The 13050-nt window shown below is 47.3% G+C and overlaps 1 protein-coding gene across 1 annotated transcript in view; it reads left to right on the forward strand.

The window, feature by feature from the left end:
- The window catches only part of UNC79 (unc-79 subunit of NALCN channel complex), a 641854-nt gene that overhangs the window by 45045 nt on the left and 583759 nt on the right, over nucleotides 1-13050 (forward strand). The window contains 1 exon segment of the mRNA XM_078660089.1: nucleotides 572-701. Coding sequence (XP_078516215.1) covers nucleotides 572-701 — 130 coding nt within the window.

The raw sequence follows: 13050 nt of genomic DNA on the forward strand, positions 1-13050 counted from the left end.
CAATTAGATTCTACAGCCAAATTTCACACTACCCGTACCCTAGACAGACTGTCACATAATTCACTTTACTATCTCTGACTGCAAAGTCAGAGGAGTTGCTAAACACTAATCCTCGTTAAAAATAAGCAGCAGTATTTCGAAGACAGCCTGACGTTTGACCTCTGTCTTAGAAACTCGGCAAATGTGATACGACACATTTAAAGGCTTCTTTATATTTTGCTAAATTTAGAGGCAGCTTTATTTATTCACAGCCCACCAAAAATTAGCTTGGGTCACAACTCACAGTTTGGGAAACACTGGTCTATGAGTAACATGCGCACTATGTATAATTTAGCAAAAATATTTATGCATAGGAAAATCGTAAAAGTTGTACTCAGAAACCATCAAACATTAAACCCTACATGACAAAATAAATGTGATATGCGAGTGAAAAAAATGGAATTTCACCTTCTTGACACAAAAAAAGAAAACAGTTGAGTAAAGAGTACACTCATTTAAATGCAATTAAAGATATCGAATGAAGGACACTGGATGTGATGACTGATTGTGCTCTGACTCTTTCTTCTCCTAGGACCTCCTCTACGTCATTGCCTATGGACCTTCTCAAGTAAAACCTCCTGCTGTTCAAATGCTCTTTCATTACTGGCCGAATTTAAAACCTCCAGGTGCAATAAGTGAATACAGAGGACTGCAGTACACAGGTAAGGCCGTGATAGTAATATATAACATCCGAATGCAAATGTTCAGTACTTAATATAGCCATTAATTTGAAACTTGTATCAGTTATGTATGCTTCTGTTGTTTTTGTAAGCAATTTTTATTTAATGATTGAAAACGTAAAGAGGAACTCAAAACACTCTTTTGAATATATCATTAAATGCTAAGAATAACTTAAAAGACGGAGAGATGGAGATGAGCAAGAAATATATATAGAATCTAAATTCATAGTAGCAAATGCATATATAAAATATAAGTAAATAAAAACTTTAAGCAGGAATGGGAATGTCGTTAATAATTATATTTGAATTTTGTTAGGTGGAACAGACATTTTAAAGAACATTTTGGGCCAAGAAAAGCGAATTATCATGCTCTTGCCCCATCACCGTACCTGTGAGCAACTGGACAGCTGGTGCTCTCTATCGCTATTGGGCCACTTTTTTTAGTGCCTGGGCCTATGCTCACTGCATCCACCACATCACTAGCGGTGGCCGAGACAAACAAAGGGTGGTGGGGTGGGTGGAGATTTGAGAGCGGGGTGGTTCAATTCGGGGGTGGGGTGTTAGTAATAATATATTTAAAATAAAAAGAACTTACCCGAAGTCGCTGTCCGCTCCCCCATCAGACCTCCTGTCCTCTTCCTGGTCCCAGCACCCCCGAATCAGACTCCCATCCAATCCCCGTGCTTCAGCATGGGGATTGGCCTGAGCAGGCTGGGAAGATGCTTCCCTCACACCAGGGAGTCTGATGGGTTTCACAAGCCCAGCTGTTTTTATGCACCTGGGCTGGAGAAACCCAAGTGCGCCTGTGTGTTTTGGCTGGCCTCAGACAGCTGGCCAAACACTTGTGCACACTTACGGAGTGCGCATAGCACTCCTCTGTTATGTTCTGGGCCCATGTTCCGCCCCTGGCGCAAGGGGCGTGTAGTGTTGAAGTCATGTGACCGCCTATAATAAAGAAAGGCTCCGCACGCACGTACGCTATTCTGAGACGGGCGCACGGAGAGCCAGCAAGTTATTTCCCGTGTCTGACTCCTTTATTCCTAGGGCCACGTGTTAGGCCTAGTGCCGATTAGCTAAGTTGGTCCAACCATTCTGTAGGACACAACAATTGGCGACGAGGGTGGCTGCTGAATCCTCGCTGGGTGAGGGTACGTGCTTCCTGCCCCGTGTGGCGGCCGCGAGCCTGTTCCTCGGCTCGTGGTGCTCGTGCCGTGCGGCGTACCCCACCCCCGCGCAGACCGCCGGGAGGAGCGGCCTGGTGCATGGACATCGAGTAGGTGACTCTGACCCTACTGCCGCACAGCTCACATCTGCACGGTGCTCCGGGCTGTGCCCCGTTTCAGCCCACGCATCCGGTGGTCGTGCGAAGTGCCTGATCCGGCGCGACTGGGAGGATGGCGACGATTCCGCCCATTGAACCTTTTGTGGTGGAAGGTGCGCCATCAGCGCTCGCTCCCAAATGGAAGGAGTGGGTGGATAGACTCCTAGTATTCTTCGAAGCTACGAAGACGCACAAGGAACAGAAACGGGCCATGGTGTTACATCTCGGCGGCAAGGACATCCATTCCATTGCTCGGACCCTCCCGGAGGCGACCCCCAGAACTCATCACACGCTGATTAATGCCCTCAATGCCCATTTTGAGCCCATGGCCAATCAAGATTATGAACGATTTGTGTTCAGACAAGCGCGCCAGTTGCCCGAGGAGTCGCTGGACACATATCACACCAGGCTCAAAAGGTTGGCGCTCACGTGTGGGTTTCAAGATACCACCGAGGAAATTCGGGGACAAATTATACAGGGATGTGCATCGGCCAAACTGAGGGAACGGATTCTAGAGGAGTCTGGCAAGCCGCTAATGGACATCCTAACTCTTGGCCGCACGAAAGAACTCTCCAAAGCTAGGGCTGCGCACATGGAAGCTGCTTTGCAGGCATCGGTTAAAGTGGAACCGGTTAACAAAATACAGACGCACACGCCCACTAAGTGGCCCAAGAGACCGCCCACTCAGGGTGGAGCGTCGGGACAGTCATGTGGTTATTGTGGAGGTCCGCGACACCAGATGGCAGAATGCCCAGCACGGGGCAAGCGGTGTTCGGGATGTGGCAGGCAGAATCATTTTGAGAAGGTGTGCCGGTCGAAGAAATTCCGTAAACCACGCCCCGCTGTGCAGGCCATAATGGAGGGGGAACAGAGTCACAGTGATATGGATGACGATGAGGAGGAGGAACGGTCGGTACACAAGGTACACATGATCGGTACCGCTGCCCGCCGTACCAGGCCACTGCCTCAATGCGCCATACAGGTAGCGGACCAAGATCTAATAGCAGTGGTGGATACGGGCGCGTCCATAAACCTCATGAGTGTTTCCCTCTACAGGACCATGACCACGCCTCCGGTGCTGCGTCCCACCCCCATCACTGTCTTCGCATATGGGCAAGACACCCCTCTCGAGATTCGAGGGAAATTCAAAGCGGTGATCCGCCATGGGAACAAGACAATCAAAACCAACATCTTCGTGTCAGAAGAAGGCCAAGGTATGCTGCTGAGTTGTAGAGCGGCTGAAGACCTGGGTGTGGTGACATTTGCCTTTGGGGTCCATGAGGAATCCGTTCAACATCTCCTTATGGAATACCCGGATCTCTTTGAGGGCATTGGCAAGTTCAAAGGCCGAGAAATTCATCTGCACATAGATCCAACGGTACAGCCGGTGGCTCTGCGACACCGCCGCATTGCGTTCCATCTACGGCCGTTGGTGGAAGAGGAACTCCACAAACTGGAAGCGGCGGGCATAATCGAAAAGGTTTTGGGCCCCACCCCATGGGTCTCGCCCATCGTGGTCACCCGGAAACCGAAGCAACCCGGAGCGGTCTGGATCTGCGTGGACATGCGCCTCCCGAATGCTGCCATAAGACGGGAGCGCCATATCACGCCCACTATAGACGACCTCATCGGAGAGATGGCAGGTGCCCGGTGGTTCTCCAAGCTGGACTTGCGATCAGGGTATCACCAGTTGGTGTTGGACATAGAGTCGCGCAACATCACTACTTTCTCCACCCACATCGGCCTTCGGCGATACACTCGCCTCAGTTTCGGAATTTCCAGCGCCGCGGAGGTATTCCAGAATGTCATCCAGGAGCTGATCGCTGGTATACCGGGAGTGATCAATGTCAGTGATGACATAATGATACATGCCCGCACCATCCCGGAGCACAATCAAAGGCTGGCCCAAGTATTTCGAAGACTCAAAGACGCAGGACTGACGCTCCACCGAGAAAAGTGTGAATTCCTGCGGGACCGGATAGGGTTTTTTGGATACGTCTTCTCGGCTGAAGGTGTCAACCCGGATCCGGATAAGGTAAAAGACATCAAAGATGCGCCACCCCCGCAGACCGTCACTGAAGTCCGGAGCTTCCTGGGCATGGTCAACTATTGTGGCCGGTTCATCAGAGACTTGGCTAATCTCACGCTCCCCTTGCGGGACCTCACCAAAGACTCCACTCCCTGGCACTGGGGACCTGAGCAAGAAAAAGCTTTCCGAGACATCAAAGAGTCTCTGTCTAACAACACCACTCTCGCCTTCTTTGACCCACGCAACTTCACGCTCATTGCTGTGGATGCGGGGCCTGCTGGACTGGGAGCGGTTCTCATGCAAAGGAAGAGAGACGACATCGACTGGACGCCTGTTGCTTTTGCGAGCAGATCTCTCACGGACACGGAACAAAGGTACTCGCAGATTGAGAAAGAAGCAATTGCCATTCATTGGGGGTGCCGACACTTTCACCTCTACATCTATGGCAAACCATTCACTGTGGTGACTGATCACAAGCCCTTGCTGTCTGTGTTTGCGGGAACCTCATCTAAACCCCCGCCTCGCATAGAGAAGTGGCTGCTTCAGCTGCAGGAGTACAATTGCACAATCGAATATCAGCCCGGGGCTAAGAACCCGGCAGACTATCTGTCACGTCATCCCAGACCAGCCACGGCCGAGGAGATGGAAGAAGCTGAAGAAACGGAGGCCTATGTCAGGTGGGTGGTGGCGCGATCTTGCCCTCGTCCCATCTCTCTCAGTGACATTGTGAGTGCCACAGCACAGGACGCCTGCCTTCAGAGGGCCAAAGAACTTGTTCACACGACTAACTGGAATCGGGCCAAGGAGGGGTGGAAGGTGCTCACGTCCGAAGCCCAGAAAATAATGGAAAGCCTGTATCATGTCCGGGAGGAGCTCAATGAGGATGAGGCCGGATGCCTGCTGCGGGGGCATCGCTTGGTAATACCTTCAGCCCTCACTGATCAAGTAATACAGTTAGCGCATGTAGGTCACCAAGGGATTGTCAAAACCAAGGCACGCCTACGGACAAAGGTGTGGTTTCCCCTGATGGATGACATGGTGGAGCAGGTAGTAAAGACATGTGCTGCGTGTCAGGTGACTGGGGAAGCCCCTCGTGAAGCCCCGATTGCCGTGGAACCTCGTCCCCAACAGCCATGGGAGAAGGTCAGCATGGACTTTGGCAGTCTTCCGGATGGAAAGTACACGCTGGTCATGATTGATGACCATTCCAAGTATCCGGAAGTAGAAATAATAGCCAGCACCAGTGCCGAGTGTGTAATCCCGAAAGTAGAGAAGATTATTGCCACACATGGGGCTATGTGTGAAATCCGCACAGACAATGGACCCCCATTTCAAGGACAGGAATTGGCCACCTATCTATCATCTATGGGCATTCGGCATCGATGCATCACTCCCCGATGGCCACAAGCTAATGGGGAAGCGGAACGTTTCATGAGGACTCTCAATAAAGTGATTCGCATTGCTCATGACAAAGGGCAGTCCGCGGGAATGGCCATTTTCACTTTTCTTCGCAGCTACCGACAAACCCCACATTCAACCACAGGGATAGCTCCGGCGCATCTTTTGATGGGACGGATCATACCTGATTCCATTCCTCACCATCCCCAATGGGCCCCAGCACCCGCGAATGAAGAAACAATTGCCCGCAAAAGAAAGACTGCTTTTGCTAAAATTAGTCAAAGGAGAAGAGCCATGGTGACACAATTCAGCAGAGGAGATGTGGTACTTCTCCGTAACAGAGTGACCAGTGGAAAATTCCGTTTAAACTATGAAAGAAGACCCTGGCGAGTGGTTGGTGTGAAAGGAACCCGCATCACTGTGGTCCGAGGAAGAGAGACTGTAACCAGGAACGTGTCGCACTTTAAACATTTTCACGGGGGTTTGAGAGCCTCGGATTCACCAACTCTGACAACAGAAACCGAAACTGCACAGGACTTGCCAGGAAGGGAGCCGACGCCTAGTCTCGAGGTCACCCAGAGTAACACTCCGAGGGCGGTGATCAAGGAGACGGAAGGCAGCACGGAGGCCCAGGAGGGGGTGTCAGATCCGGAGGAGCCCGACATGGAGGCGCCTGAGACCAGCTCCGCCCCAGAGACAGACTGTTCAAGCCAGAGGGGCGTGGATCAAAGGCTGAGACGAAACCCGACGCCTTCCTGTCGACTACGCGATTACCTCACGTAAGACTCTTATATGTATCAGTGTTGAATACAATGGCCAGTAATGTGTCACACTTGTCGTTAGTGGTTTTGGAAAGTGAATTCGAAGTCTATAAAAAAAATTAGTACAATAGACTATCCATCGAGACTGCAGGGTTGCAGCTGTTTGAATTTGGTTTTGAGTTTTTCTTGTTTTAGGAGGAATGTTATGTTCTGGGCCCATGTTCCGCCCCTGGCGCAAGGGGCGTGTAGTGTTGAAGTCATGTGACCGCCTATAATAAAGAAAGGCTCCGCACGCACGTACGCTATTCTGAGACGGGCGCACGGAGAGCCAGCAAGTTATTTCCCGTGTCTGACTCCTTTATTCCTAGGGCCACGTGTTAGGCCTAGTGCCGATTAGCTAAGTTGATCCAACCATTCTGTAGGACACAACATCCTCCTCCCCCCATGCCTCGGCCTCACCCCTCCCTACAGCACAGACTCGGAGCCGGCAAATGAAAAACAAAATTATGCTAGAACATTGTTTTATTTTTCATTTGCTGGCTCTGAGCCAGGCGGTGTGGCGACACCCCTCCGCCATTGAGGAGGAGCTACCGCTGCTTGTCACTCTTACAGCAAGTAGCGAGCAAGAGTTCCCCCATGCAAATCACCGCCACTGGAAGAGCAATGGCACTGTGCAGCCTTGAGCTGTTAAATGAGGTCGTTGCTATCAGCTGCAGGGAGGGTGAAGGGGGAGGCCAGACTAGTGCGTGGGTGATCTCCATGGGGCCAGGTGCAGAAGCGAACAGGCAGGTTCGTTAAGTAGCCTGTGGCCATTGAGGCTTAAAGTAAAAATTAGACAAAAAGTGCTTTGGCACACAGGGGGTTTGAAGCACAGAGACATAAAATGTATTAGTGGGTCCATCCAGCTTGGGTAAAAAGTCAGACATATTTTCACAGCCAACGAGTAAGTAACTAAGCCACTTTTATGCCCACGCAGTGAGGTCCACACACACAGTGGTTTAAAGATTTCCTCACAACATACCTGCAAAAACATTAAAGTGCAAAATTAATTTAACTTGTTTTCCTTTATAAATCTTAGAGTTCCGTTGTTTTGGTGCTCCTCTGTGTTTCTTTTAAATGGCATGTTTTGCAGTTCATTTATTTATTGCACCTGTAACACACACACTGAAAACGCACAACTTCTGCCCAGCATTTGGACTCATTAGTTTGTGTGTAGGTTCTTCCTCTCAACATACATGTCCATCCCGTGCTCTTTAACTTCTATTGGTGGCGTGAGCATTTTACAGAACATTTATTCAAAATAAGCGAAAGAAACATGGGACATCACATATGTATTTTCCTTTGATTTAGGTGGAAAGATCTTCACATGTCCTGGGGATGATGCTTAGCTTCTAGATGAAGGTCGCTGCCTGCTCTTACTCTCTTTGCCCTTTGTAGTATTTTGATTGTAAGATATTTCAGGAACCGGAAGTTAGTCAAAACTCTCATCATTTATGTCTAAGACCATCATTTTTCACCTACTTCGAAATGGTGCAGAGTGTCAGTGGTAGAGCTGCAGAGCTTGAAGTGGTGGGGCTCTGTCTGTTCAGGGTAGTCTTCTGTGCAGCCCCTGCAGTAGCAAAGTGAGGTCTGGTGTTTCTGGTCGGGTTTGGAGTTTGCATGCCTGATAATTCTGAGTTGTATTAATGAATGGTGTAATTCCTCCCCGATTTATTGATCTAAGTAAAATTGCACACTGGTAATGACGGCCTACCGAGCCATTCAGGACATTCAATATTTCCAAATACATTGCTGTACTGTACTGAATTAGACATAAACAAATTAGGAAACAGGTTACTGAAAAAGTTAAAGATTCAAGTTCAAGTTCAAGAATTTATATAGCGCACTACTCACCCAGAGGGTCTCAAGGCGCTTGGGGATGGGGTTCATTATTTATCGAATAGCCAGGTTTTAAGTTCTTTTCTGAAGGAGATGTGGTTCTGTGTAAGGCGGAGGTGGGTGGGGAGTGAGTTCCAGGTCTTGGCCGCCAAGTAGGAGAAGGATCTACCTCCCATGGTGGATCTTTGGATACGCGGAACTGCGGCGAGGCCTTGATTGGAGAAAGATTGTAGACTAAGGCTACAAAAACAACTTATTTAAAGTGAGAATTAAGTGCTTTATCTAGATTTGAGTGGTCATAGAAAGTCCTCAAATTACTGTAGGACTGTGTACCTTTTTCCACCAAACTATACCTGTGATGGGCGAAATTCCGCAGGTGTGTTCTCTTTCAGAATTAGAAGTTTTAGGATTTTCCATACCCACCGAACTCCTAATGTCTATTCGCAGACATTCTACAGTACCACGGCCTTAATGATGGGAATCACTTTATCCACATTGTTCACACCTCTTAGAACTTTGTAAATATGCAATATGTTTTAGGCTTATTGGCACAGAACAGGCATCTCACCACCATCAGCACAACTGCCTCTTGGGGGAAAGAAACAATTGTACCATTGCAGAGGAACTTCCTGAAATTGAACTCGAAAAAAACTGAGATCTTGTCTTTAGAAAGGACACCACTTTCTGGAACTCGTCTTGGTGGCCAGATTGTCTTGGCTGATTCCAGTGCCGGTGCAAAAAGCGGGAAACCTGGGAGTTATCTTCGATACTAAACTTGGATTCTCAGAACAAATAAATCAAATCACCTCTTCAGGTTTCTTTTTGCTTAGAGTCTTTAGCAGATTTTTCCATTCATCAACCAGGACCTAAAAAAAACAGTGATAGTGGCACTTATCACCTCCAAAATTGATTACTGTAATGCCCTATATTTGGGTGCCCCAAAGCAACAGGTAAAAAAAACTGCAATCCTTACAGAATGCAACGGCCAGAATGCTGCTAAAAATTCCTACGTTTGCGTCTATCTCCTCATCATTGCAAAGCCTGCATTGGTTACCTGTCAGGAAGAGGAACATTTTTAAGGCGCTATGCCTGGTCCATAAAGTGCTTTATAGGGCATGCCCTGTATACTTCCAGAATCTGTTCGCTTGGCATACCCCCCACCCCTCCGCCCCCCATTTTACATACTTACTTGCTTACTGACCTGGCATTGCCCAAAAATTGTACCATGTATCAGTTTCATGGTCTCTTCGAGGGGACTTTGTGGCTACTAGTGACGCCTGCTGTGGCATTGAAGTGGAGCACAGCGTTTAGCTTGGGGGCAGCACAGGAGAGAAGAATATTAAAATAACTCTTACCTGTCGCCTCAGTGCTCTTCTGAGCCTCTGCGCCATGATTTCCAGCACTCCAAAGGCTCCCCTACACCAATCCAGACACTGCCCTCCTGCATGCATTACCCAGCATGAGAGCAGCACCAGGATTGGTCTGAACTACCAGGTTCAGCGCTCACTAAGAGACTATGATCCTGTGCCTCTTCTACCCCCCACTGTACAGCACAACTTGGGTGGAGAGATCTAAGTGCGCATGCTCGTTTGGCCGTACTGAGATGGCCAGAAAAACTGACATGCGCACTTGCAGCAATGTCACCCCCACTCCTCCTCCTTGCTGCAGCTGTTCATCAGAATGGCCCGGCCCGGCCCTGCCCTAGACTTGGCTCAAGTAAGTGATGAAAAATAGAATGATAATAACCTGTGTTATTATCATTTTATGTTTGATGTTTTCACTGCTGCAAGAGCAGTGGGGCGACGCTTCTCCACTTCAACAGAGGTGCTGCCGCTGGTGGCTAAAGAACCTCTTTTCATATGTTGCATCTCTACTGGGGTGAATATTTGAGACACTTGCCTTCTAGAGACACAGGAGGTAACAATGACAATTTTTCATGTAGCAGAACATCACTTATCACATGTATCCCTGGTGATATGGGCCAACTAAATTCAACTCAGGAGCCCGAACAAAACACATGCAGAAGTTGCAAGGGAGTGGTGATTTGAGATTGAACAGCATGGTGGTGAATTTTACACAGGGGCAAAGTGGGACACAGTCTGGACAGAGAGTGCTCAACATGACACGCAAGTAGCATGTGTCTGAAAGTGGGCCATGTGCTCATGGGAAGGTGAGATAAGAGAGATAGTATTTATGGTGCTAAATGGCGCCAGGTACGGGTGAAGAATAACTGAGCACCATGGATTAAGAGGTTAAAGTTGGAAACTGGTGATGAATTGGTGGAAAGGGACCAATTCACTATATACTCCCAGAAATATATAGATTTTGCTCTAAGCAAAAGTTCTAACCATATCAGTCAAACATTCAAGGTGCCTTACGCATCATATTTGCTCGAATATAGAATTAGTCTAGGTACTTAACTAAGGAGGGGGGTTGCAGAAGGATGCCATATTGTGGGCAGTGTGGTTAAGGGGTCCATCATAGTAGGTCATGCAGTCACCCTTCCACTTCCCAATCCTTCTCTTGTCTATTTGGTGCTGGTTGGAAGGAGAAAAGTAGTTAGAAGTTGAGTTTAGAAGTTCTGTTGATTACAAATCAGTTAAAAGGGCAGGTAGGACCACCCGCAGATGGTCTGACCTGCATATTACCCTCATTTTAAGGGTATGCTATTTTATTTTGGCCGCTGCTTCACATATATCAAAGAAGCTGTCTGTAGGACCCAGGGGAAAGTGAGTGGAGGTTTTTCAGTCTGCTGAGATATGTTTCCTTTTGAAGAGCTAGTTATTTGTACTTTGCCAAATGTATAATTGATGATTGCCTTTGTTAAGGGTTCAATATAAATGTTAAATGCTTACTGCTTGCTGTTTTCAACTATGCTGACTGAATAAGAGCCGTACATAGGTCATACCTCCTCTAATTCTTTTAGTTAATGCTGATTCCTAGTCCGCCCCCAACTTTTAGGCCTCTCCCTTGGAGAATATTATCATGTGATGCTTTATGGTAATTCTAAGTTTTGACCACTCCAAAAGCATCACATGCTGAGCTATGTAGATGACACAGGCATTTGACTCAGGTCTCTCCATGAGTGCCCAGATTGGGTCAGTTACTTCTTCTTGCTTTGCCCAACTCCGAAAGTTGCGCAAGATTAGACTTTTTTTCAGCAAAGAGGCCTGCACTCAAATAGTGATTGCGTTTATCTTATCTAAAATTGATTATGGGAGTGCGCTCTATCTTGACCTCCCGCAAAAGCAGAAACATTGTCTACAGATGATTCAAAATCAAGCAGCTAGAATTATCCATCTTCAGGATAGACAATATCATATTGGCCCACTGTTAAAAGATCTTCACTGGCTTCCAGTGGAACAGAGAGCTATGTTTACAACTGGCTGCATTGTCTTTAGAGCTATTCAGAGCACAGGGCTCAATCAGTAAGTATTCCCCACTGCGGACCTTGAGGTCAATGCACCTGAATCTTTTGGTGGTTCCAGATTCAAACGTAAACACATTGGTGGGACTCGGTTCTCCTTTCTGGGTATGAGGCTCTGGAAGTCCCTACCCATTTCACTGAGGGTTTAGGTGTATTACATGAGGTTCAGAAAACAGCTAAAAATGTGGCTGTTTACCTTGGCTTATAACTAATGGGTCCCTTGTCTGCGCGGACCTTCAGGGCCAAGAAACCTGCTGGTGTACGTGTGCTTAAACAAATACCCAAGTAACATAACATAACATAACATAACATAACATAACATAACATAACATAACATAACATAACATAACATAACATAACAATTGATGTAGCAAAGAGGGTCCTTAAATCAAGTAAGGATATAGGGCCTCATGCACCAAGTGGGTAATAGAAGCAGTATTTGGGGGTGACATGAGCCGTTCACATTCTTGAGTCATGGTGCCACTGTACGTGCTGTACCAGTGACACCTATCCTCTGACACAGTGACTTGTTAAGCAGAAAGGGGGCACAGGAGCAAATAGAGGAAGGGCTGGGTTACAGTGAGTCCGTTGCTGAATCGATTAACTGGCACATTACCACTGTCCGCAAATAGTAACTGCCAAAGCAAACACAGGAGCAGGCAAGGATCGTTTGCATCTTCTAATGCACCCATTTTGACTCTAGCCCTGAGACATGCAGGGTTTAATTTGAGATGATTGTTGCAGATGGGGCCCACATGCACTTAATTTACCTCAACAGACTTTGAACGAGAGCAAGAGAGATACAATCACAGAAAGGGGAAAGAAGAGATAAAGGACTGAAAATAGTGACATAGGGAGAAAGCAGCGATGAATGAAAACCCACAAGACTGAGATAAAGAGGGAGGGAGTTCATAGTGTTAGATGAAAGAGGTATGAAGTGTAATCAAGACAATGCAACCGAGGTATTTGGCACCCATGACATTCAATACCACCAGCTGTAGGCTTCTGAGTAAAACTTTGAGTCCCACTATTTACTCTTTTACAGATGAAACACTGTGTTGGAACTTTCTGCAGGGTCACCCCAAACCTTTCCTTCTTATGCATTCCTCGGAATTCGTTTTTTTGGTTTTTAGGACTAGTGCACTTTTTCTCTGATACCCAGTGGTAAAGTGCTTGTTCTGTCCATTGAAAATATGGTAACATTTGAATACACCTGATTGGTACATTTAATTTACTTGTAAGTCCTTAGTGTATGGTGCTACCGGTACCCAGGCCCTGTAAATTGAATGCTACTAGTGGGTAACTGAGTGCATTGTGCCACACACTGAAGTAGTCTTTTAAAATTTGCCTAAGGCCTGCCACTCAGGCTTGTATTGCAGTTTCAAACTGACATTTCAACCTGACAGAATAAACTTTTTCCAGGACTAAACTTTTCTTTGTTTGTTATGTGAATTTAATTTATAATATGGGTGAATGACCCCTGGTGCAGTATCTCGGCACCACACAGCACATAACCA

The sequence above is a fragment of the Lissotriton helveticus genome, chromosome 9, assembly GCF_964261635.1.
Source record: "Lissotriton helveticus chromosome 9, aLisHel1.1, whole genome shotgun sequence".
NCBI lineage: Eukaryota > Metazoa > Chordata > Amphibia > Caudata > Salamandridae > Lissotriton > Lissotriton helveticus.